The sequence below is a fragment of the Anas acuta genome, chromosome 15 (genome assembly GCF_963932015.1).
Source record: "Anas acuta chromosome 15, bAnaAcu1.1, whole genome shotgun sequence".
Taxonomy (NCBI): Eukaryota; Metazoa; Chordata; class Aves; order Anseriformes; family Anatidae; genus Anas; species Anas acuta.
The window spans coordinates 8,820,785-8,848,309 of NC_088993.1; the positions used below are offsets into that span (position 1 = coordinate 8,820,785).

Sequence of the window (27,525 nt, forward strand, 5' to 3'; positions counted from 1 at the left end):
CTATATTTATACCACAGTACCACCATCTGCTCCCTGTAACATACACAGCTACAAAGCTTTTTAATAGTTATTTGTTAGTCAGATTTTTTCTTTTTTAAATTTCCTCCATCTATATAATGTTAAACATAAAACCAGTCCATACAGGGAGGAACACTTCTTTAGAAGTAATGCACACTGGAAGGGTAGAGACATTGGAAGGGTCGAGACATTTTATCACGTTGTCCTCTGAACAAACACCAGCTAAACTGTGAAAGAGTATCAGTAGAATCTCTATGAATCTCAATTGTTCCATAGCACACATCCACTATAGGATACCACATAATACATTTTACCTTCAAAAATATCAACTTTAAAGGATATCAGCACCTTCCTGGAGGCAAAAAGACTGAACAGGTATCTAGGTTAAGCTTTGAACAAGTGACTTAAAATAAAGGCTGAAGTCTTTGGAAAAAAAGGTAAAAGGAATGAAGTGGAATGAAGTATTCAAATTGCAGAAAGGTTAGCTACAAAGACCATGTATTTCAAGTGGAAGAATAAAAAATGAAGGGACAAGATTAAAAGGAAATCCACAGCCTTATTCCCCCAGACTGATAAGCAGATATAAGCAGGTTTCACTGATGCTACGCAGTCTTCACTCATTCACCTTTCTGTAAACGGCTATCAAAGCAAGGCCACGTAACTCAGTTCCCATGGGCTCACCCCTCACCAAAGCCCTGGAACTGTCTAGACAATGTAATTCGTCTGTGGCTAGAACCTCAGTGTGTTGTACATAAAAATTGCTTTCTGTCTTTCACACCCAAAAGTTTTGCTTTGTCCAAAGGCAAACCCTTTTGTCAGCTTCTCCACTCAGAAACTTGAAAGCCTAAGGAGCAGCATGTTGTCATACTTCCTACCAGCATTATCGCACTTTTTACCTGAAACATCAGCTACGTCTTATACCCCCCTCTACTTACAACTCTGCCATTATGCCTGTCTTGTTTTGTTTGTTGTTTTTTTTTAATAGAAATATAAGTTAAACCACAGTTTACCATGCAACTACAACATCCTGTTACATTAAAACAGACAAAATGAATCATATCCTGAAAAAAATACTTTAATCATAACTTTAATTGACTTAAACAAATGACTTAACATAAGAATGAAAAAAATGAGAATGTCCACAGCAAGATAACAATAAAACAATTAAAATCAAACTCACCTTTTGCAGTTAAATTGCACACCAGGTAGCATGAGGCATTGTACTCACATACTTAAAAGCATTCACAACTACCAAAAGAGTAAAGTTGGAGTACTGATTTCACTTTTTTTTCTTATGCTTTAGAAAGCTTTTACCAATTGCCTGCCCCTCCTTTTAGGAAGGGGTATCTATTGCACTAATATGCAATGCTGAATTATTTTTTGTAACTAATTACACACTTTGGACTGACCAAGTATTCTACAGGGTCAAGCAACCATTTATGTGAGGTTGCCCTGAGATTTGCTCTTGAAGCCTGCTCCCCTTGATAGTTCCATTAAAGAGAATGCAGTAAGACCACTGAATGAAAAAAAAAATCAGGAGTAAGCTCATCCAGCTCTTTACTTTTGCACGCAAACCTGAGATGACATAACAGAACAATTTACTTGCAGTATTTTAATTAAGATTCTGAAGTAAAGTTCAGAGCTCTCTAGTGAAGTTGCCAAGTAGATTCTGTGCCAAACTTGTAGCACCTGAATATTTACCATCTTCAAACTTAAAAAACAAGGCTATTTTACCACAAGAGTGACTGGTTAACTTTAATGTCATATGGAGTCATGCTGTGCAATAATCTCACATTTTAACTTTTGTAATTGAGATTAAAACTCAAGAGAACCTTATTTCTACCTGTTCCGTTTATACTTGTCTCCATTTTTCTCTTTAGAGTAGTTAGTAATTCTTACTGCTCTTTGTACAACAGCTTTATGACTTGTTTTTAGAAGGAAACTGCTGAGTGCATCTCTGTTAATAGTAGAATTGCAAAAGCTGAAAAAAACCCAGAGTCTCCAGAGTAGCAGGTTATGGATTCATGGAATTTTCATCTTCATTAAGCCCCAATATTTAGCTATCTGCTCTGTCTGGATAATTCAGCTTAGTGTGAGTGACACAGCAAGTTAAGGATTCTGGAACAATTTTTTTTTTAACCTACATTTCTTCAGAAAAAGACAAGAGTTATGCTTGCTTGAAAATTTTATTGACACAACTGTTTGGTCCCAACACACAAAACAGCACTTGAGCCACAAAAGAAAGTGTCCAAACAAAGTAGACAGCTAATAAAAGAATTGCTCCTCCCTCCCACTCCAAGAAAAAGATAGTGCATAAACTGAGGGCTTCAGTGACATTTTTTTTTTAAACAGACATGAATCTGAAATAGTACATTAATTGTTAAATTAAAGAATTTCATGGTTGTAATGCTTTTAAATCTGTAAGCCACATCATTCATTTAACCCTTTGGATAAAAAAATATATTGCAATTCAAATAGCTATTTTGTTACACTATAAACACAACTTCTCAAAAGTATTATTCTATTACTTTCAAACAGCAATTTCATCAGAATCACACATGAATCCAGAAAAGGTACGCTGACCTCCAGAAATGGTATAACCACATTCACTTTGACAAATACCATACTTTCCTCTAAAGCATCAAAAACTGGTTTTCTTCAGTACTCTAGATGACTTGCAGCTGCACCTTATGAAAATAGAACTCCAGATTTGCCTTTCCTCTAATGCATGCTCTTCTGAAACAAAGATCTAAGTGATCAGTGTTAACTTCTCAAAGGTAAGGTGAAAGCAGATGTTCTTACATTTAACTTATTAAAAGCATTCCAAGAAAGCTTAATCTAAATTGCAGAATGTCTGTAGAGGCTTACTGAGGACCCAGATACTGTGCCATAATGCTCAGAAAAACTTCCAAGTGTTTCTCTGCATTCACAATGGCTATATGTTTACTACAGGTAAAGTCTAAATTTAAAAGATTTTATAACAAAATCTGACTAGTAAAATTCTGTCTATAGCCATTCAGTGGCATTTCCTGTTGCTGGCTGAGAAATTAGAGCCCATGTTCCATCTCTTGCATATTACAATAGAATCCACCTAAAAAATCCAGTTGGACAGTGGAAAGCCTCTGGTATAGGTTCTTTCAGTACAACAAGCAATTTATTTGCTGCCTGGCAAATACAACCCATTGTAAATGCCATGGTTACCCAGAATGGGTATAAAGTCTCATACACTGGACGCTTCTGCTAACTAGAGTTGAGGTCATCCACTGACTTATCTTCTCTTCCAAGGCTGGCCCTTTCAAAAGCCAACACAAGACACCACAATTTGAAAACAAACAGCTTCCAACACTAGGAGTAAGTTTTAGAATAAAAACAGACACAGCTAAAAGACAGCACATCAAAGAATAAGCTTCCCATTTACCAAAGATGCTTAAAAATAGAAAACAAGGTTAAGCAGAACAACCTTAGCATTTCCACATGTAGTTGGAACTTGCCTTACAGGTGGAAATAGCATTGACTTCTTCCCTCACAAAACATTTTAATAAGACCTGCTCCATTATCTGTCATTTATGCATTACATGCATATTTTAGAAATATCAGAATCTTCCTAACTTCATTTCTAGACACAATAAAATGCATGTGTCTCTATCTCAAACTCATAACACCAAGACAGTCTTTTCCTTAACCAAATCCATGCCAGACTGGAACTAAACATAAAAGGGAAGCTTAAAACATCGATGTCCTAGAAAGCTCCTAAATGGAACTGAAACGTACAGAAAACATTTAAAACAAGTTCTACAGAAATCCACATAATCTTCTACAGACATCTTTACACAGAAAATTTACAATGCAGCTACAAGTCATCTGAAAGGGCAGAGAACAAGTTTCTCCTCTGGAGTACAATCAACTCCCTTACTCTTGTCACTTTAGGTCAGTACGTTAAAACTTCTTAACAGGCTTTTGAAAGACAGATCATGCATTTTATTAATACTGTCTGAAACAATACCAGTAAGCAACAGCCTATAGAGTATAATATGCTACATGTATGATTACACCACCAACGAGGCTTAAGGAAAATAAAATCTGTTCCATTTTAGTTGAATTTATAATTTGCTTTTACTGAACACATTTATGAAAAACTGTAAAATTTAAGAATAATTTAATGAACGCTGGATTTTTTCAAAATAACAGAAAAATTCTGCTCTGCTAATAGCTGTGTTCAGTGTAAAACGAACAAAATATTCACAGAACACATTTAAATACAAATTAATTCTAGGCCTTTCATTAAAATACATAAGGGCTAGCAAATAGCTTCATTTTGTGCAGAGTCCATAGGTATTTGTCTTTCACACTAAAAGAAACAGTTAAAGCTTGGTTACGGGTGCAAGTGAAAAGTTTGCTGCCAATTTCACCTTGTTTTTGTGTTGCTTTTTGGCTGGGCTGTCCATTGCTTCCTTGTTTAGTTGGGTTTCAGAGGACTGACAGGGAGGCACTGAAGTATTCTCTGTGGTGTTAGATACCACCGAAGCAGAGGTCAATTCTTCATGAGCTGTGGTAACAATTCTTTGTTTTTCTTCTTCTGTTAAAATCATCATCTCTAAAATAAGCAAGACAACTCTATTAATGCTCTGTTATTCAAAAAATAATACTTCTCTGGTAATAGAAAATAAAATGCTCAAAAAGCTTGTCAGCCTGATTTGAAGCCAAGAGATGTGTCACATTCACCTCTGCAGCTGACATGATGTTTTGGCTCTTTTTGTTTTATACTATTTAGACTGTTTAAATTAGTTCTCATAAATTAGGTCTGTCAGTGCTCAAAAAGCACAATGAAATTACTCTGGTGAAAATACTGCTACAGGTTGACAAAATGCAATTTTAATAGGTACCTTATCTCCCCACCATAAAATTCACCCCCCTGAGAGCCACTGTAGGGTACTTATTGTCAGCACTCAGACATCTGATAGAAGCCACCTGCATTTCCAACACATCCTATTGGGCAATGTATATTTTTTTTCTTTTTAAGTGGTAAAAACTCGGTAAACAACTCTTTGTTTGATGTTCTGTTTGAGATCATGAGTCATCATCACTACATTAGACACAACAGGCAACCAAACTCTTACCTGAGAGAGGTACAGGACGTTCCTCAAACTGAATTAGGTCAGCGGACTCAAGAACCACTGGATCAGGTCTCAGTTGCGGGGATGGTAAGCAGGAAGGAACTGGCTCACACAAAAGGTCAACAGGAGACGTATTTGTGAGGCAAAGAAGTTCTTGCTCAGTTTGATTAGAAGCTACAAAGATAAGAGAACATCTTTCAAAGCATCTGTAAGCTACGAAGGTATTATTTCAGCACTGTTAAATGCAAAGCCTTCAGATGTGATTCTGAGGATTTACAAACTATGCCATATACCAGCCTCAGTTACTTTGGTGGGACAAAAAGCATCTAATCAAATTACAACACAGCAGACAAGCAAAAACTCCGTTGAATCTGGTGCTTGCCCAAGCAGGTATACCCCTAGAGTAAAATCTTATTTGCCAAACTTAACTAATAAACAGAGAGATGAGGAACAGTCTTTTAACAGAGAAGGGCCACTTCCCAGACAACTCCCCTGCAGATATACTGACATCATATCAGTTATTTACACAACAACTAACACTTAGATGTGAAAATTAAGTTTCAAAATAAAGTAACATGCGCTTACTAAATGGAGTAAGCCTAGACTTCTTAGGTAATAGCTCAAGAATTATTTCTCAAGTTCTCCCAACTAGATGCAATAGAAGAATTGGAGACCACAGCAAGACATGACCTGTAAGCTCAACATTTCCCAGTTATTTTTATTTGCAGACAGACCTATGCAAGTAGGACTGTCATTATTTGCCAATACAAAAACTCAAAGATAACCCAAAAAGGACTACTATGCCCTAACAGAAGGTAGGAGACAGCCCTGCCAAAAGCTGTTACTGACCATCCTTTCTCATTAGCCTTATCCATGCAGACTTAAGTTTCCACTAAAATACAGGAGAAAGTATTGCAGTGATTATACACACAGAGCTGAGAACAGACACCCTTGTTGAAAGGACACATGCTTGACTACACACCAAGAAGATCAAAGAAGCAGCTTTCAAACCCAAAAGCATTTTTACAGAAGTTAAATCTAACTCACACAGCTTTCCCCATGCTGCTTTGCTTACTTGGCTTATTTCCCCAGAGATAACAAATTTCTTATACAAATCAACTTAGCATTACCATTGCTAGGTGTTCCTAGACTTAATTCCATTGATGAAGTGGATCCTGTGGTCTCCATAATATGTCCATTATGGTCAGCAAGTTGATTTCCATGATCATCCACATGATCAGCAGGGGGAAAACTAGGTGAGCTAAAACGAGCTACAAAAAGGCAAGTTCATTTGGTTCATTTGCTAAAGTGACCTCTTAGAAAGAAAGAAGGATGGAAAGTATGGTTCGGAATTGAAAATGCTTACTTTTCATGTCATTTTTCAGTACCACAATTCTCTTATGGCCATGTCCTTTGATCCAGACCACCTATAGAGAAAAACGCAGAATTAAACAGCAGTACATGCCAGCCTCAAAGCCTAAAGCAGTTTACTCAGTGCCTTCACTGATTAATTTACTTCAGTGCCTTCATGTCTTACCCTGAAGTTATTTTTAAGTCAACTGAATCATATCGCTAATTTGCTCTACTTTGCCTAAGTAAAAGCAGTGTCTCAAAATTGATGCCAAAGGAAATCAATAGGGCTAGAAAGTATTAAATACTAAACTACATTTAAGCATGAAATTCTAAATTTCCATTTTGTTACTCTCCACAAAAATTAGTCTACTCAGAAGATAACAGCCATAAACCAGGTCACAAAGTTATCCTAGAGCACTTAAATGCATGTGGATGACAAGATGGCACAGCAAAACGCCACTATGATGCTTCTGACAAGGTGACACAGCTCTTTACTCCAGGAAGCCTATCGTAAGCAAAACTGAACTTGAATACTGTAGTTCTTTACCGTGAAAAGAAAAAAGAATTCTCACTTGATAAAGATGCCAAGAAAGCAAGAAAGTTTGTGGCCTCACCAGGAACAGTTCTTAAGCAAAGTTCATTTGAGAAAAGAAATTCTCATTACAAAGCCCTGACTTCCCAAAAGCTGTTTAAATACAACTGGTATAAGCCTCCTCAAAAAATGTAGTCATACAAATAACTCAAACCAAATGTCAGGAACTTCAATTATGTTACTGTTTTTTAGTTCATTCAGAAGTCTCAATGTGATTGTGCAAAAACAATTTTTCACACCTGTGGAATTGCTCCCAAGAGCTCTTCTAAATTATTGCATCCATACGCTTTAGGTTGAAGCACTTCTCCTGTATATTTGCTATATGCTAGTGGGAACTCATGAAGAAAAATCTGCTGGTAATGGTAGGTGTGAAGTAAGGACCTCACATTCTTTGCAAACATATACAGATTTGTAAGTTTCACATATTCTTCAGTGGCACCATTGGTAAAAACCTATTAGGAAAAAAAAAGAATTAGAGTACAAGCTTATGTATCCTCTAGTTATGATGTCTCTTTCAAAGTATGAAAGACCAGAAGAGAACTTCATACCTCAACCAAATAAGGCAGACTCTTCAAGAGCTCAGTTAAGGTCATAAAACCATATTCACATGGATTAAGAGAAGTACTATGGATTGTTTCATAATGTTGTTTAAGCTGTTCAACTGAGAGAAAGGATGTTCCATCCCAAGACATCAACAAGACTAGTAATTGTGCAGTCAGAGTCCGCAGAGATTTTCTGTTTATCAGCTGAATCTGCTTGCCAGCCTCTGTATCAACAACCTACAAAAATGAATTTGGAAAGTAGTTAGGGACAAGGAAGGAAATTGATCTATAAATAAAGTGTGTAGCTGGGGTTTCAGCACAGCTGTATCTTGTGTTACGTATCAGCATCTGGTACTAGTCAAAAGCCTAAAAGATGAAGCTTACAACAAGTTACAACATAAAATATTTACTTTAAATACAAGATCTGTGTAGCAGTTTGTCTATGCAGTAGACAATTTTATTCTTTGTTCCAAGACAATTGGATGCGACTAAGCTCCAGCCTGAACACCAGCTGCTGAAGTAACAGCATGGGAGAAACTAAAAGACTATGTCTGTATCTACATCGGAGTATGTATGCCTTCTTTTCTACTGGCATACAAGATCATTAGACATTTCCAATCCGTCAAAGCCTCAAATCAGATTAAAATAAAGTCAAGATTATAAAACATCACGAGAGAGTGAGACCTACTAGAGCTAACAGGAAATGACTACAGTCAGTTGGGAAGAAAACTGCATTACTGTTAAAAAAAGCATTCTGATACGATACTTTAAAAAAACAAGTAAGTGTGCATGAATTTTCCTAGAAAAAGATAAAAATCAGAACTTTTACATTTTTAGACACACAGAACCGTAATTTGAGATAGGAAAACCTCAACACATTACATACCTTTTTGGTGGATAAATTACAAAGAGCATTACCTTTACAACATGACAAAGTTTTTGCATTAAAGCTGGAACTGAGCTAACATCATAGTCATGAAGACGCAGTGTATATCCAAATGTTTTGCTGTACTCTGTCAGTAAATCAGTCATCATTAGGCAGTTGTCTTTCTGAGACCGCAGCAGTTTAACAAACTGGGCAGCAACTGCTTTAACTTGCTCCACCTCCGTGAGTGTGAGAATTTTCTCTTCTCCACATTCCAATACCTACAAAACCAAAATATACTTCGTTAATGCAAGTTACCTAGTTAGAATGAAAAAAATTGATCTGCAACTAAAATTCAGTGCTTGCAAGCAATCATGAGGTATACAGCAGGGCTATCTCAAAAGATATTTACGTAGCAAGCTATTTACATAGCAAGCAAAAAACAGTTTATAAAGTGACAAAGTAGGCAATAAAAATAGCTCGCTTTCTTTAACCAAGTTTAATATAACTTAAATGAAATTTAGCTCTGATTTTGATGCACTTCATTTTGTAAACGTAATCCAATTTGAATATATTTAACTAGCCTGAACATACTATAAACCTTCAACAATTTACTAACATGGCTATAACAAAGTTTTAAATGCATACATAACTTTAGCATGAGTTCTAAACATTTTACTTTTGAACTCATGCTGAAACAAACAGATTTTAGGACTTACTTGTAACACATCTGGTATGGCTTCAAAGAGTTCAAGTAGTTTTGTAAAACCGTAGTAAGCAAGTTTGCACTGACGACCAAAATGGTGGTGGTAAGATGGAATAAATTTATTAAAGGGCATTCGAAAGTGGGGTTGATGGCGTAATAAGTCTACCACCTCTTTAGAAAATTGTTTGGTTCTTTCAATTTCTTCTTGCGTGCGTTCTAAAATTAAAAAAAGAAAGCTATAGCTGTGTACCAACAGAACTATTTTGACATACAGCAGAACATGAGAATAGTGATTTTCATGTTTCTCACATTACACCACTTTCTTCTAATATTGAAGACCCCTGTCTTAAAATAAGACAGGCATAGTCCAAAATAAGCACGTGATCAGTACTTTACAACATCTTTAACAGTCAAATATTTAAGTATGTGTTGTGTAGAAATAACCTGTTCTGTAACCAAGTCACAGAAAGCTTGCTATATGCAGTAGTAGCAGCATGATCTTGTGTTTTGCCACCTGCTTTCCCGTCTGTTCCATTATAAAATTATTCCTAATATAACAAATACAGGGTTTGTTACAACTTCCTAACTACTTTACAGTTAAAGGTGGTTATAGAGGTAGAAAGAGCTATCATCAACAAAATATAACCCACATCACTTCTGCATTTTTTACGTAGCCTGGTTTTTAATATATTCAAAGAACAATTTCTTTAACAGTAAAAGATAAGGTACTTACCTCTTTTGGGAATACAGATCACCATTTCATTATCTTGCTGTGACAAACAGATGGTTGTATCTGGAATTTCTGATATTATATCTGCCAGTTCACAAACTCCGTACTCAGTAACATCCCAATCCTTGGAGAAACACCTGCAAGTTTTATAAAATTGCATGTTTTATAAGATTATAGTATAATAACCTTACTTTATACGATAATACAATACAAATGTCAAAGTTTTGAGTTAACATAGAATGCTATTAGAATAAACCTCAGATTCTAACAAGGTAAGCATCATTTTCATATTACCAACGTTAGCATATGAAACAAAGGAAAAAGTACTTAAAACGAATTATCTGTTCTAACCAGAAAAATAAGGGTTATACTAATGACTCACACGCCACTGGAAGAAAGCCTCACCAGCCCTACACTCAGTAGTAGTGGCAAGTAACAATAGAAAACCTGAACTTGAATAATATTATTTTAGCAAGAGACTAAAAAACACGTTGTATGCCCCCCATGCTGCCACGCTTTCAACCATTTCTATTTGCATAATAAAGATGTGGACTGTTCTTAAACAAGGTAAGGACTTGATAGAAGACATAGACCTATTATAGACCTTATAGGCATATCCTGGAAGACAGGATATTAAGGTTCACGATACTATGCAGAGTAGTAAAAAGTATTTTGCTCCCCTTATTCCTTTCCCTCCAGACTGATGAGCACTTTTCAGATGCAGGAATGTTTCACACTTTTATTCAAGGAATTGCCAAAGGTAATCAATTGTAAAGGGAGATACACATTTAGTAGGTTAAGAAACAACCAGTAATGTATTTTTGCCAATAGCAGAAATAAGTGTGCATTTCCACAAAGAATGCATTAGCACATGTAGTGAAATCATTTTTAGAAATAGACCATACGTAGCAATAACATAGAATAGTTTCCTCTACGCAGCTGAGGTACTACTTCCTATCTTCACAGTAAAGGAAAACATGTTTTAAAAAAGAAACAATGAATTACTTCTTTTTAAAACCAGACCAGAATAACTCCTGGTAATAGCAAAACAGCTATTATTCATCCTCATTATTATTGTTTTCCCCATTATTATGTCACTGTTAAATTTGACTGAAATTAGGAACATCTACTGACATTCAGGCTATTTTGTGTTTCCCTCTAACAAAAGTAACACTTTTCCCATAACAGTTCATATTATAAACATGCTACAAGCTACTTAGATATATTAGCCAGCTTCACAAGTAGTCAGCTTCATTAGCCAGCTTCAAACAGACTAATGAAATAAAACAACCTCTTTTCCATTTCAGGAAATTTACATGAGCCTAGTACTGAAATAAAGCAGTACAGCCTGACAGAATTCTTAATTTTCATTAGAAGCTGGAAATTGCAAGTCATGAAATACAGTTGCTACAAGTTTTGTACTAAAATCAAAAGCGCTGACCCCTCTTGCACTAGGTTTAAAAGCCACAGCTGGATAGACAATTCTTCCTGTTTCATTCGAAGTTAACTTACCAATGATAAGCCTGTAAGAATTCCCTTACAATAACTTGCTTGCTGGCCTGGGATTTCAGAAGCTTCAGTAAGTCCTGAGTAAAGCGCTTCACTTGAGCTCTGTGCGTTAGAGTTAATAAGCGTTTGGAACCCATGCCAAGAATCTGAAAGAAAGTTATTTGGTCACTCATCCTTAGCATCCTCAGCTAATTATATTTACAAGTTGGTTACAAGCTAGTTCTAGTATCGGTACACTAGAGATAAAGGATACAGACAACTGTTCACAGACAGCCTTGTAAAGCCATATACTTTTGGTAATAAGGCATATGCCTCAAATATTTCCTCCAGGAGTACTGCAATTGTTGCATATGTTTGTATTGGTTGTTTTAAACCTCTACAACAACTAGCATTCAAAGCAGTAAGATAATGTGACCACACTATCTTTTTTGTAAGATAAGGCCATGCTATTTGTTATTTCACAGAACAATCCTTCAAGTAACAAGCTACACAGACTAACTTACTGGCATTCAGATGTTTACTGTGTTTCTTTTACCTAAAATCATTTATCCAAGCATTGACGATAGGCTAAAAAATCCTTCAAACTTGCCACTGGAGGCATAGATTAAATAAAGCGTTAACTTCCAAAGAAGTTATTTTGGGGAGGTGGGGTAAATAAAGAGCAGAGAAGTAACAACTCAAGACAAGGAGGAATTCACTTAATTAAACCAAAGCAGGAAGTAACTTAATTGAACCTTGGATTGTAATATCTCTTTCGAGGTCAACAAGGTAATTCCATGGCATCTACTATATAATACCAACCAGCAACAGGCTCGTAATTCAGATAGTTCAAGATACAAATACAGTTCTCCAAAGTAAAAGGAGAAGTGCCAGGTAACTCACCTGCAGTACATGAGGTACTGCTTCTAGCAGCTCCATTAACTTGGAATACCCGTAGTCAGACACACGGCATTGTTTTGCGAAGTGATGATGGTATGTCGGGATGAATTTACTGACAGGTATGATGCAGGACGGTTGGCTTTTAAGTAGATCTATAACTTCTCTACTGAATTGGATAAGCTGTGGATTACCTACAGGGCTCTTAGAACGCAGAAGCCAAGGATCTACAGAAAAAAATAAATGGTGTTACTGAACCTTGCACTAGTATTCTTCCACTAATCACTGCATATTATTTGTGACAAAGGTTAAACACTTTCCTTTACTAAGTTTATCAATTATACAAGACGTTCTCTGGTATTTTTTGAAACATTTCCACAGAAACATATTAGTTCAGAAAAAAAGATGAAATATTTACCTGTGGTAGGAGGTGGTGGTTTGTTATGTATCCACTTAATAACTTTAATGCCATTTTGGGCAGTAGCAATATTAACTCCAGGAACACAGGTAATCAGGTGTTCTAAAGGCACACCACCCTGGCCTTCTGGCACCACTTGAAGATCATTGAACTCTGACATATAACAATCAGGAAAACTTTGGAAGAAAGAAAAGAAAGTTTCTATTATACACTAAAATACTACTATAACAATGATCCTAAAACAATTATTTTGAGCCAGTTCCTGAGCAAAAGGCTTTAATAGCTTACTAACAGACTACAGAAGTCCTAATAAAGTGTGCATTTTAAATAAAAACATCATTTTGTGCTCAGCAAGATGTAAAAGCAATAATTTGATAAAGTTATTTGACAAGCATGTATGAGGAGTGGAATTTTTAATATAGCAGGTAGTTTCAGATTGTTACAACAGCCATAAAGTTTTAAAACTTGAGATTTCAGCCTTTATACTAAAAGACTAACTTAAACTACTTTACCTTAGTAAAGGCACAGTACCCTCATGGGTCTGTAAAAGACTGTGAACTTGAGGAGCAAACGTCTTCAGAGACAAAATCACAAAGGGAATTCTGTAAGAATCTGGATCAAATTCATGCTCACTGTAATAACAAGAGGTTAAAGTCAATACACTCCTCCTACACTCAGTTTTAACATGACACCTGTGCTCACCTACACACCCATAATAAACGTACTATGATTCACAGATCCTAGCTGACCAGGCCACTACATAAGTCACAAGCATTTTCCATCTTTTATTCATCAAAAAAGGGGTCTAAAGCAAGTTTTCAGAAGATAAGTCAGAAGGCCATGCTTTTATTATCATTAGCTTATAATGTGTAGCAGTACAGCAACACATACCAGCCAGTTACCAGTGAACACCTAGTAACAACAGTACTAGAATACCCTGGCTGTTGTTGAACAAGATGAAAAAATGTAGTATGGGGCTTCAGGACATCTTCAACCCAGTAAGAACAATTTACTAAACATGCTACGTGAACTTTCTCTAGCTTCAATCCACTTATTAGTGTTAATTGCTGTTCAAATACTTTATAATATTTTGTAATATTTTATGCACAGCTTACATAAAGTCTTTATTCAGGCAATGCTGCTTACAAACAGGCTCGTGATATTCCAACTCTTCAAATATTATAGGACTACAATTTGCTGATGAACCATCATGTGACTGTGAAGATCCCAATGGGCTTTGACGGGCTTGACTGCTGGGCAAAAGACACACCAGCCGCCCACTTCCTTGGTCACGGATTGCCACAGTATCCGTTAGTTTGTACAAGTCTGATACAATTAACTTGTGCCCAAATCTAAAAGAAAAAAGATATATAACTCTTAATTTTATATTTATAACAGAGGAATATTGGAGAAACTATGCTATGCAAACTGTTCAGGCAACCACAAATCTGTTCACCTAAACAGAAGAAAAAAAAAGTCAGTAAAATAGCATATTCCTTTAACCAAAGGCCAGTATTAAAGTCACTGTTCTGGATAAAGATACTGCAACATCTAACAACAAAGCACAGCACCTGTTAGTTTATATAACACACTATAAGTAAACACAAAACTGAATTCTTCTTAGAGGCACTAAACAAGAACTCAGAACTTACTTCTTCTCATAGATTTCTGTGAACTTGAATACAGGCAGACAACAAGCAGGTGCATCCTGCAGAATGGAGATTGCTTCTGAGCTAGAAGAGAAGCTTTATAATGTTAGCACAAGATTAATCTGTTAGTATTAGAAATAGCTATGTATTCTCTGGACTAGTGTGGGACATGTTTATAGTTCATAAAATGCATCTAAATATGACAACAGAACTAACTATTCCCCTTTTGTCCCAGCACTATGGAAGTTGATGCTTCAGATCAGTGGAGTGCAGTTAGTAATATATTCCTTCTAACTCACATAAGTAACATCTTTAGACAAGTTCCATCTTTTGTAGGTCATAAGTTTTTCAGCACCTATAAGTTCTAACTTCTAGTGCTACAGTTTTAATGTTACTAGTTACCTGGTCATTACATTAAAAAGAAATTTGAACTGCTATAAACTGAAACACAAGAAGGAAATGAAGTTGCAAGTCATGCAGTAGCAAGAGAATTGATGAATACAATGTATACCAACACACTATTTTCAAAGGGAGCTTTGAGACAAGATGATTTTTTTCTAATGCTTTCTTTCAAGAGGGATGAAAAACAAAACACTTGTATTCCCACTAGCATTAGCACTCTAGTTCTTCTACCACTTTCCTTACAGAAAACTGAGATAAAGAGAGCAAAAGCATTTGAACTGTGCGTCCTCTTTAAGGAGATCATTTGCTGGCATTTTCTTGGAGAAAAGAAATAAAAGATGCAAAGTATAATCTCAACTCAACTGCTAAAAGTACATTACTGAAGATCATCAGTATTACAAAAGCCGTGATGGAAGTCCAACACAAGGACACCATTAAGCAGATCTAATCTCTTTAAAGGTAACTTTAATGTAAGCAATGTAAAATGCTGAACTGAGAACTGTCAGCCTAATTGCATTTAACACAATTATCAGATCAGACAGATTTTTACTTTACCTTCCTATCATTCATTTACTCAGTATTTTAAATTCTCTCTCAACTACTGAATACATGCTATAGCAGTTGAGACAAAATTTATCACCTTAGGAGAGAGAGCGATTTATTAGTAGCTCCCGTTGCTAGTGAGACCTGGATCCTTTTACTGCCAATTTTGTATCTGTGAAGACTGTTGACAGCACTGATTGCTTCTTGTAGATTTTCCATCTGAACTGTAGCCTTCAATTGGTAGTCTGTATGAGGACTAAGCTCGACACTTTTTACCTGAAAGTCAAACAGAGCCACACCACCTTATGCATTTACCACAAAATATTAACCCAAATCAAGCTGACAGAAGAATATTAGTCTGTGGCCAGCAGACAAACATGAGGCAAAAGGGAACTGAGTATGATGAGCTACAGCCAAGAGGACAATGCAAACAATGATCCAGTGTAATAAGCTGTAGACAAGGCAAGGCCACAGTACTCAGTTATCTCCTTCCCATGCAGAAGATGCCAAAAGAACATTATCTACAGATCACACATAGCATCACTATAAGAATGATCTCCCCCAGTATAGTTATTTAGAACAATTGTCACTCTCCCTGGTTTTGATCACTTAAGACTCAAAACAAACTCAGTTTTTACTTTTTTAATCTGACATTAAGAATTCAGCCTTACAGCTTAAAATGATTTTGTAGCCAAAGAGTATCTCTCTTCCCTTCATGCAGAGGGAAGCACTTAAAAACGAGACATATAACAAGCTTCAAACTGACATATCTACAGAGACCACAAGCAAGTTACAAAGCTAGTGCAAGTGACCTTCTGAGTTTTTTTCCCCCCAAGGAAAACTTTGCTACAAGGCAGTATTATGTAAGAGTTGCATTTGGATAGCTTTCTATTCCTACTCAAAGCTAGACCACAAACGCACCCATGAAGACATAGACAAGAAGTATTTAAAAAGAGATTTAGTGAAGGGATTTTACCCTTTACCTTGCCATGCCTTGAGAAAGTTTCTTGTAAAGTTTGCTGCAGCTCTTTTCTGGACAATCTGTAATCTATATTGCTGATCTGAATGTCTGCACCATTTGCAAAAGGATCAGGGCATTCTGTACTGCTGGTATGATTTACTACATTAAATGTGAGCGGAGATGATCTATTTGAAAGGTTTGGAGACATACTCCTGGATAAAACAAACATTTATGAAGTAGTTATTGCACAGTTCTGGTATGTTGAAATCCATTAAAAGACACAGATCAAGTACACAAATACAGAACTTTGAAAGCATTTTCGTGCTACATGTATGCATGCAAAACAAGTTTCACACGTGCAAAACACCAAAGCAAGACAAGCACGTCCTTTGAGAAGGCTGATGAATAATATGAATAACCTTCTAAGTCATCCAACTTAACATATGTGACCCCAGGTCTTCCTCTACCATCCTAATAATAGGAGTTAAACTCATTCAATTTATTTTAATAGTCGACAGGTGCCAGATATTTAAGCCTCTAAGAGAATTTGAAGGGCTTGGAAGAATTGCTACAAGGAACAAAGACACAAATTAAGAAGAGTAAGATGTCTAATACCTCTGATTTTTCAGAAGTATTAGAGTCAAAGTCTACATGAAACAATTGCCACACAGTAAGTTTCTGATAAAAGTTCAACTTATGTTTCTATCCACCCTGTCAGCTATTATGTAACACCATCACAACTTCTTTTCACATGCACATGAATTGGTAATGTCTACTGTATCCAACTCCACATGAAAATATCAAGAATCAAAATAGATAAAGGCCTAGCACTGGCCAGTCCTGCTCCACCTCCCAAACAAGACTCAGACACTTACCGAGATGACCAGCAACTCTGAGACATGAGCAAAGGACTGAGCTGTCTTGAGGCTGTCAACTTACTGAAAGCAGATGGATAGCTGACCTGAAATACAGTTTCATCTTTATCTTTTTTATCTACAGGGGAATTGGTAATACTCCTGGAAGCAGCGGTCTCTTTTCTATTTAGAAGTACACAGAAAAGAAAAAAACACGTTACGTTGCAGAATTCATATAAAACAAGTGCAGTTAACATCAGCATCTAAGTTCTCAAACATACTTATGACTACTTTTACAAGACGATTCTCCTGTTCCAGTTTTTTTGGTTGCCAGAGACACAGGAATCACTGCATTAGAGTTATTCTGAGACGGAATTTGTTCTCTTAAGTGTTCTTGCTGGTTTTCAGTATTTCTACTGATAGTCTTTGATTCAAGCCGACATAGCTCCTATACAAAACAGCAAAAAGGTCAGCAAAAGAGCACTAGACATTCCTTATGACAGAAAGTCAAAGTTTTCTTTAGTTAGATTTTCATTGGCACTTCAAAACCAGGAATACTTGATTTTCTGTGACAAAGTAGTAAATGGTCAATGATTTTTATTAGTATTTTTGCTATACTGTGTAAATGTAATTCAATACCAATTTAAAAACTACAACTGACCTAGGATCCAAGACTCTGTAAGCACCAACAATATTTCCAAACTGAGTAAGAAGGGGTGGTGAAAGCAAAAACTTTCGAACTCAACACATGCTTTCCAAGCAGATGAGTATACAACTCACTCATGAACACACTACACATTACAGTTATACATCAACTAGAACTGACCAGTTAAAACTACAGCTCTAGCAAGCCATCTTCAGAACATGACTAACAGCAAAACTACAAAACAAGGCAGAACACAACAATACCTGTAAACTCTTAACATTTGTGGGCTTGATAACTGATCCGTGAATCTGTACCCCTCTCCCAGCAGCGCCTTTGGTACCAGAAGCCTGATCACTTGCATCTTTGTTGAAGAGACACAGCTTTGTGTTCTTGTTAACTTTTTTGGGAGACTTCACCTTTTCAGTTCCAACAAAGCTGGAGGTTTTTGTTTCATTAAGTTCTTTGTTTTTGGGAGTAAAAGACACTATGATCCTGTTGCCAAAAACATCTTCATTTTCCATTCGTTTCCGAGCCCGTTCAGCACTATCTTGATTTAAAAAACGGAGAATTGCACTGCTTCCAGAAATGCTCAGCACCTTCCCTCCACAGTTGTCTGACAAGCGCCGGAGTCTATTACTGACACTTTTACTGTCTCTGTTCGTAGGCAGATTGTAAACATACAACAATGTATGGCATGCCTGTTAAAGGGAATAAGATTTTAGTTTGATGTCAGAACACCCATGTGCTGTTCAAGAAAAATATTTTTATGTTGATTCTGGTGACAAGCTCTCCCCTGCAAAAGTCTTCTCTTTACAACGTTCAGTTTGTTGGGAAAACTAATGCCAAGGTAAAATAAAAAATAAAGACAGAAGAGACTACAAACACTCTGATCAATGGATCAGTACCTGACTACTTCTCCAGATAAGAGAGCCTCACAGTTTGCAACCCAAGAATTCTATGTATCACACAGATGCATGTGAACACATAGTTAAGGAAGTTCTTCTGAAGAAAAGCCTCAGTGCTGTGCAAAGACAACACAGCAAATCCAGAGAGCACCATCCAGAGGAAAAACACGGTAGGCTGTTACTCAAAACCAGCTTCTTTGTTAGGAGAGCATCACAAAGCTGTCTTAATGCACAGCTAAGTTCTTATCCTACTTTCTGCCAGTGAAAGAAACTCATGTAATATACATTACCTCATCAAATATTTAGTGAATGTGACTTTGCTGTTGTACTTTTTTTTTTTTTTAGTAAACTACTTGGTTCTTTATTTCATTCTTTGTCTTAATGCAGAAAGCACACATTCACACAGCAGTAACTAGAATACAGACCATGGCCAAATCTGTAGCGGACTTTATGTCCCACCATAAAAATAGCACTGCTTTCCCCAAAAATCGGAAAAAGAGGGCTTTAACACTTGGAAACGTTCACTGCATTAAGAATTTGAAACCTTACCGGCATTTTCAGTGGTAACCTTGGGGGCAAATCTGAAATAAATTCTTCAAAACAAATAAGTTCATGAGCATGATGTAAGAGTGCTTCTGAGGCTTGGTTTTTATGTACCAAAATTATCCGAAAACCATGTCGATGTCTCAGGTCACTGAGTTCCAAAGCAAAATTTACATCCGCTGCAGTAAGGAAGAATGAACACATGGGGAAAAAGTAAAAATCATGGATTAAACATGCAATGCACCAGAGCTCACTTGTCAGATTTTATTTATTACTGAAAGTTTCCAATGAAATAGCACTAACAGCAACAAGACTTCAACAGATGTAAATCAGTAGTTACCACTTGGTCTCAGAGAGGTACTTCCTTTTAACAGCAACTTGGAGCAGCCTGCAAGGCATTTGACTGCTACTGTATACTTTTGTAACAAGAAAACATTTAGCTTAACAGGTATTACAGCTTTAGGGAGAAACCCAAGGCAACACACAGCAATTTAGTAGTTGAGTGCTTTACATGTTTACCTGTGTAGTATGCTGCTACAAGAACAAAAATATTTAATATTTGTCTCAAAACTCATTCCTGAAAGATATCCATAACGAAGACTCAGTTACTTTATTAAGGTTCCTATTGAAGCTGTCTAACAGACAGTATTTATAAGCATAGCTAGTAACACTTAACAGGCCAACAGATTGCAATGATTTAACTAACAAGTCTCATCTTCTGTGCCTACTTTTCTCTAGCTGTCAACAAAATTATGATTTCTTAATTAAACAGGTCAGTTAAAGCTGATTCTAAACAAAACTCTTAAAAACAAAATACGGAAGTATTTACATGCAGAAGTACTACTGAAGAAAAGAACAGTGTTCTGTACCACAGAAGGACCACTTACTTGACACAAGAACCACAGTGGCAGGTGCTGTGTGTGTATCAGCAAACCTCCTAAGACTCTGCCTGAGTTTGTCATCAGCAGCATTCTTTGCTGTAGCATTGATGTGCGCAACAGTCACCTATAGAAATGTAGAGAGATTCTACAGAATTGTTCAAACATACTAGCTTAAATGTTGTTCAAGAATAACAGATACAAGCTATCCCTTGCAGTTTCTATTCAGACAATACAACACACACATGCATGAAGTACAGCATGTGGATACCAAACCACTCTAAAGAGCAATGAACTGGACAGCTAATTGCTCAGCGTCTTAAGGATGACAGCATTCTGTGTAGAGATCACAGTTTCCATGTTTTGCATTCTTTAAGAGTATAAGCCACTACCGTGAAAATATTCTACAAGCCATCATTTGAAATACAGATGTGACAAACATAGCAAGAACTGTCATCACTTCATTTTAAGCTTCATGTAAGCAGGTAATTACAAACAACAGGCTGGCAATTTCTTATAGCTTCAGACTAACTACCCAATAACAAACAATTTGCTAGCATATCTACAAGTTCAGGAGCAGGAAGGGAAATTGTGTGAGAACCTGCACACAAAAAAGTCAAAGATACCAAGAAAAAGTATTGATGGAAAAAACAAATTGTTGAAGGTGTCACAATACCACTACTTTGCAAGAACACTAGTGAGCAAAACATTCACAAACAAGAGGTAAAGCATCATGTTCTCTAAGTTAATGCTATAATCACTTATTTCAAGGATACTACTAGAAGCATCTGCTTATTACTGAATGAAATCAAAATTATCTGAGAGCTAAGCTAAAAGGGTAATCTACATATAACAGAATGCGGTTTCAATTTTAAGTAGCATACCAAGAAAGTTTAGCATTAAACAGCACCTACAAGGTAATTATAAGACTATGCATTTACAAAAAGTCAAAATAAAAGCTCTTAGTAAACAGAAGTCAATCTGTAGAGTACTTATCCTCAAGCACGCATGCTAGGTAAATGCTGTTTTCATACCTGGCAGTTGTTCAGCTCCTGAATAACTTCTTTATTTTCTTTGCTTATGTCACACACACAAATGAATTCTGCCTCTCTGTGACCTTTAAAAAACTTTTCCCGAATTCTCTGTACAACCGCTACAGCCGAACGGCCAGTGGGAACTGAACAGTTTTCAATATCCCAGAAGACTCCAATAGGGGGCAAGTTTTCCAGAACTTGTCCTGTTACTGCAACTTCTGGAGACCCTGTACAGGTGTAACACAGCTCATTTTAATCCCCAAATACCAGAAGTGTTCTAGTTTGCATACTATGAACTTATGATAAAAATTAGAAGTTCCATGTTTTAGAGAACAGCATGCCTAGGAATGCAAATTCATTCTTCTTATATAGTTGTGCATCTTTCCAGTTCTACCTCAAAGGAGAAACCTTATAGCTCAAATCCATATTAAACATGAATTTAATTGCTGTTAAGTTAGAATAAAGATGCAAGGCAACTGCAACTTTACTTTTAACTCTGAAGTAACTAAGTAACATGTTTAGAAAAGGTATCATATACTAAGGTGGCATGTACAATGAAAACTGAGGGCTGTATCAATACAAAAGTGAAACATTAAAGCTGTTCAAGTGTACAGTGTGTATTAGAAAAATAATCTAAACAAAACCAGCTGAGATGACTAGTAGTGTCAGTGAGTACAGAAAAATTAAGGTAGTATGTAACAGAGGTGTCCTATAGAAACGGACACAGAGGTTTAACTTTTGCTATTACATGCTAGGAACTGCAAATAAAGTTTCTGCAAATAAAGTTTTCAGGTGTTTCAGCAATCTGCCTATCTACATAGTTATGAATCAACATTATACGCACTATCCCCATAGAACAGCCAGAAAAGAAATCTGATGAATGACCATCATCACATGTCAAACACAAGCCAGGAAATAAAATTAGCTGAGAACATCAGGTTTAGCACAGCAGATAACTACCATGTTTGTTTGGGTATATATTGACCACTTATTCTACAAGATTCATTGTTACTCATTATTTCCACACACTATTTGACACTCAAGAACACTGAAAGAACTATAGTGTAATTATAAATATTATACTAGTACTGCATCTGAGTTAAGATCCGACACTAGAGTAAAAAAATCCTTTTTAAAGCATGGCTCAAGAGAACATCATGCATCAGAACAAAACAAAATCCAGTTTTAGAACTCTTTTCTAGTTCTTAGTATTGTAAAAATACAGTAGCCAAAATCAAAACACTAAGCAAACCATACAGTAAATTAGCTAAGCAGTGAAAACAGGTGAATCTAAATGACGATGTTGCAAAACAGACATGTAGTGTGATTTACTGTTTAGTCTTCCAGGACTTTATAGAAGTTTCCAGAGAACAGTGCAGTTTAAGAGAACTTGATATGCAACAGTACTTAAGGAGGACATCCACTAAGTGCAAGTTTCTAACAAATGTGGTTTACCATATTTCTGCGGTGATGTGCCAAGGCTGCTTGCCAGTAGCAAACTCCTCTCAGTTCCTGTTCCTTTGGTTCCACAGCCATTACATATTGGGATAGAAACAGGTGCTGTCTGTGTACTTGGAGGAGGAATATTTGGCCAGATTTTAGCAGCATCAACTAGGCTGTTTCTGTTTGGCTGTTGGGACAATTTTTCAAAATACATGTTCATTTAGAATACAATATGAACACACACTATTCCAGGCTTGAAACACTCAATTTCCCATCTGCAATGAATGCAAGTTCAAATGTACTCTAGAAAGTTAATTAACAGCTGTACAAAATATTCCCCTAGATTGAAGTCCTTTCTAGTATACTTAGCTCTATATTCCCAAATAGAAAGAAGGATCCTTATTTAACTCTGCACATGAAGATATGCCATCTTCAGAAAGTCCTGACATATATTAAGAACACCTACCATGTGACATCAGCACATTTAAGAGTACAAGGCTGAATTCTCACCCTCCCACCAAAAATAGCATTTATGCTTCAAAACATACTGACTTCACCACTTAGTTCACTGAAAACATTTCTGTACTGGTGTCGTGGCCAGTGTATTATTTCACTTATTATTTCTTATTACTTACTTATTACTTACTTATTACTATTCACTTACTTATTATTTCACTTCAATTTCCTAATAAAATTCAAGTTCTAAGGTGTACCAAGCCAGTACTGGAGTAAAATGTAGTACTGGAGTACAAATAACAAGTTCGGAAGATAGAACTAAGATTCAAACAAAACAAGAATACCATTGTAGCTTCAGACATTTCACCTGAGTTTCAAATGGACCTTTACTGATCATTTACTGATCAGTACACAAATGTACATGTTAAACATTACCTAGCCTTTTTTGAATCACTGCTACAGAACATTTTATTCGGAGCTGTCAAGGAGAGAATTGTCTTTAAAATCCTGTCAAAAATCCTGTCTTGTCTTGCTGTTAAGCTGAATATTGCCTCAGAAGAAAGCACCTCTGCAAAGCTACGTTTGGCTTACGCGTCACCAACTAGATGAATGCAGACTGAAACCAACAGAAGCTGGTGTTTTGCTCAAGTTAACACTTACTCATTCAACATTTACCATATAGCACACTTAATGAGCAAGAAACGCGATGCATACAAACCTGGTTCAAGCAGTCACTGCAGTAGTGAGAGCCCTTTAAACAAACTGAAGGTGCCACGTTTAGGTGCAAAGGGTTGGCACACACACGTGATGTTAGCTCCGACTGTGCAATATGCTCGTCCAAGTGGCCTGTAGCCCCACTTGTGAATTCAGAACAAGGAAAGTAGCCTGAAGATGTGCAGCTCTGAAGGGCTGGGAACTGATGGAGTTTGTGCACGTTACCATGACAGGACTGGAAATGAAGTTTTCCACAACAGGGCAGATGTTGACAGGAAGATACATTGTTTTCTATGCACATGCCAGGGAACTCACTGGCAATGCCTGCCAAATTGCTTCTAGCTGGAGGGTTCTTCAGTGAAGATGCAGGCTGGAAAGCAAATCCTGACCCTACTTGACAGGTAATCGTCCCAGTGCTTTTTGAGTCTAATATCGTGCCAGGGTGAATGACATTACCACCACCACCACCACAATGCATCTGTGGAGTACAAGGAGAGTCAGAGCCATGAGCACAGCAGCTTACTTTCGGGCCAGGTGAAAGCTGTATTTGCTGTTGCTGAAGAGGATGGACATCAGGAAGCGGTACTGCTGGAAACAGCTTAGAGCCAGCATTATGAGATGAAGCATCCTTCAATTCTACAGCAGCTTTCTTGTTCTCCATGTAATCTTTCTGGAAAATGAAGGCTACGTTACATTCAGAAACATTAATAAGCTAATAATTTTACACTATCATATGTATATTTTTAAACATGCAATTTGACAATACCATTTTGAAAAGTGTTATCTCTGCCTCACTGGCTAAGCATGAACAACTGGCATGTTTCCTTTAATACATGCCAGCCTGAGATACACTGGTACTAATGGGTTTCAGAAGCAACAAACCAATTAAAATCTGTAGAAACAGAACTTGAAAAGGAAGAAAGTGTTAGGCTAAGTCTAAGAGATTCCCTTCAACTGCAAAGCAAAAAAAAAAAAAAACAAACCCAAATGGGTGAAATATAAAGCAAGAAAAAGCCAGTGGGAAGATACGTAAGTAAACATCTTTTCCTTTGAATAATGACTAAAGAACAGTATTAAAGATTTGAAAGTTATGCTTTAAAAGATTAAGACTTCAGAAAATTAGAAGTTATGTGAGAAAGGTAAGCTAAGAAGACAGAAGACTGAATTCTCACAATGACTATTTAAGTTCTTTTGCCTACCTCAAGATATCAAGAGGCACAGACAGAAAAGCAGCAGTGACAACCAAGCAGCAAGGTTATGAGAAGCACCAGAACACTGAGGTCAGTATAGCAAACCTGCACACAGCTCTGTTCCAAAGCTTCAGACCACTACTTCACTTTCCAAATTGAACTTAATGCATTGCCTACTACACACCAATGAATAATTGATTACCCAAGTTCAAAACCATTACTCTTTACCTGATGCCTTATCTTATGCAACAATGAGACACAGCCAAAAACCCATCTGGAACTGCCTTACACACTGAGCTCCAGAACTTACAGCAGCTCCCTTCCTAACTCCCTAGGCACAAAAAGACCAACCCAAGGTATATGCTCACAGCTTCCCTCGTATCTTTTAACCAGAAGATTGCACACAGATGAATGAAAACTAATTAACTGTTGGAGCTTGCTTGCTCAAGCAAGTCACTGTGTTCACCATTTCTTCTATTCCTTAGCATTCTACATCTTAAACATACACAGTCATACATAGCTACAGAACTGAAACATTAGAAGAAAACAAACAAGGAATAATTGGACCTTTATTAAGGGCATATCTACCATTACTGTAACTAATACATACTCAATTCAGAAAAGAAATTCTCTCCCAACTATTGAGAAAACCTGGAAGCATGGAGAATAGCTTCTTAATCTACTCTTCAGCAACAGCTTCAGAGCACTTTCAAAAAGCTGTCCTATACACTTTCTAAAGCAATCCGTTGAATTACTCCGAACACACAGGTGCAGAGCAGAGCCTGGCAAGCAAAACAGCATTCATACTGTCACTGATATTGATGAGAGCGCTCTCAACACAACTAGAGACCTTAAATTCCCAGGCAGACTTTGTACTTTGCACAGTAAGTGCTGTCTCCTCCCTCTCCCCTCAGCCAACAATAGCATTGCCGTTAGGTATACTGCTCTGTAACCAGGTACCAGCTAGACTTTTGGCAAAGCAAACAATTACCTACCGTTTTCTCACTGCAAGGCAAAGTCTTCTCGGCAGCAGAAAAACAATTAGAAAGTTTCCAGAGCCATGGTTTAACATCATTCTCTTGTCGCTGAAGCCATCCAAAAGATTTATTGCAGAGGTTCTCCGTCCTGTTTCCTTCCATCATACAGCCACACTAAATGGTTCAACATTCTTTCATCCCCCCTTCCTTTCATTCTTTCCACCTGCTAAATAAAAAAATGTATGCTTTAAAATAATTTTAAGGTAAGAAAGACAAAACCATGGTGGTCTTACAAATTCCACTGCTACTAGATCACTAATCCTACATTATTTATGTCAAATTTAATTATGCAACAGACACAGCTTTGACTGGCTACATCAGCCTTCCTGTTTACTACAGAAATACTCCTTGTGCTCTGCAGTACAGGCAAGGCTGTCTGAAAAGACTGGCTATTTGTGCCCATGGCATTATCTACCGAGTCCCTGAAATCATTCCTAGAAATCTTCATTGCACTCTCCTAGAAAGAGGAGCTAGGGTCAGTTTTCGAGAAGAGCTTATCAGTGAATACAAAATAGGCATAATTGAACCCAGCTGAAGAAACTGGCATGCATATTTTTTGTTTGTCAATGGGCTTACAAAACTACCTACACCTACATTAAGCACACAGCATTTAGTATTTACACAGTTTTAAAATCATTAGAATTATTTACAAACACTTATTCTAATCCTCAACCTGTTCCATGGCACACCACATCAATTTCCCTTTATGGAACCACAAACAACCAAAACCATTTGTTCAAGGCCCAGCCACACTCCACCAGAAAAATCAGGATTAGCAATGAAGCCTTCTCACCCTCCAGCTACATGCTGCATTGATTAAACTACACTCATGCAATTCTTTGCATTTACTGTTGAATACAACAGTCAGGGAATACATTCCATAACATTAAAGTCATCTCTAAGACCAAATTTGCCTCTAACGTTGTTTTTAAGCAGAAAAACAAGTTTGACATTTTTATAAAGTAGACGTGGTTATTCACACGAAGTGTAAGTTATGCTTCAAGTTATTTTGTACATTATGTCGCATAAAATATTAAGTCAAAAGACTCCACAAGCCTAGAGGAGCCTACTTCCAAAAACGCCTTGTGACACGCAGCCGAGCCGCTCTGTTTACAAAATAAAGCGACAACAAGGAAACAAAACCACCCCAAAACCCAGGCGTTATGTCAGCTTGCCATGCCCGCCCCCGGCCCGAACGCCCCGCGGGCAAACGGCCGCCGTCCCCTCAGCACCCCCAGGCCGCTGGGCGGCCCCACACGGAGCGGGGGCGGCTGCCGCCCGCCAGGGCCCCGTTCCCGTCCCCACCGGGCCGCGCCGTTCCACCGAGGCCTCCCCACCGCCGCGGGCAGCCCCCAGCGCACGGGAGCGGCGAGGCCGTTCCTCCCCGTCCCCTTTTCCCTCGCCCGGCCTCACCTGAGCCGCCCCCGGCCCTCACATGGCGCCGCCGCCCGCCCCTTTGTTGGCCGCCCCCCTCCCCGCCGCCGCCGAGCGCCGGAAAGCAGCGCCCTGCCGCACAGCGCCACTGTCGTGACGCACCGCTCCCCCCC

At 37.4% G+C, this 27,525-nt stretch overlaps 1 protein-coding gene across 6 annotated transcripts; it reads right to left on the reverse strand.

Moving 5' to 3' along the window:
• Positions 1-1,077: 1,077 nt before the first annotated feature.
• On the reverse strand, positions 1,078-27,525 carry MARF1 (meiosis regulator and mRNA stability factor 1). Of its 6 annotated transcripts, none has more exons than XM_068698875.1 (27): positions 27,392-27,525; positions 25,937-26,144; positions 24,275-24,421; positions 22,594-22,768; positions 21,139-21,365; positions 20,114-20,231; positions 19,233-19,405; positions 18,042-18,476; positions 17,414-17,580; positions 17,154-17,315; positions 16,301-16,490; positions 15,415-15,593; positions 14,376-14,456; positions 13,839-14,075; positions 13,236-13,355; positions 12,724-12,899; positions 12,312-12,532; positions 11,433-11,575; positions 9,924-10,057; positions 9,204-9,406; positions 8,538-8,765; positions 7,626-7,856; positions 7,317-7,529; positions 6,499-6,559; positions 6,263-6,403; positions 5,136-5,306; positions 1,078-4,612 (listed from the first exon to the last, which is right to left on the reverse strand). In XM_068698875.1, the coding sequence occupies exons 2-27, from the start codon at positions 26,081-26,083 to the stop codon at positions 4,380-4,382; spliced, it is 4,713 nt and encodes a 1,570-aa protein (XP_068554976.1). In that variant the 5' UTR covers positions 26,084-26,144; positions 27,392-27,525; the 3' UTR covers positions 1,078-4,379. The 6 variants fall into 6 exon arrangements, with proteins under 6 accessions (XP_068554976.1, XP_068554970.1, XP_068554971.1 ...); XM_068698869.1 differs by having other exon boundaries at positions 23,756-24,421; XM_068698870.1 differs by having other exon boundaries at positions 23,756-24,421; positions 25,937-26,141; positions 27,392-27,506.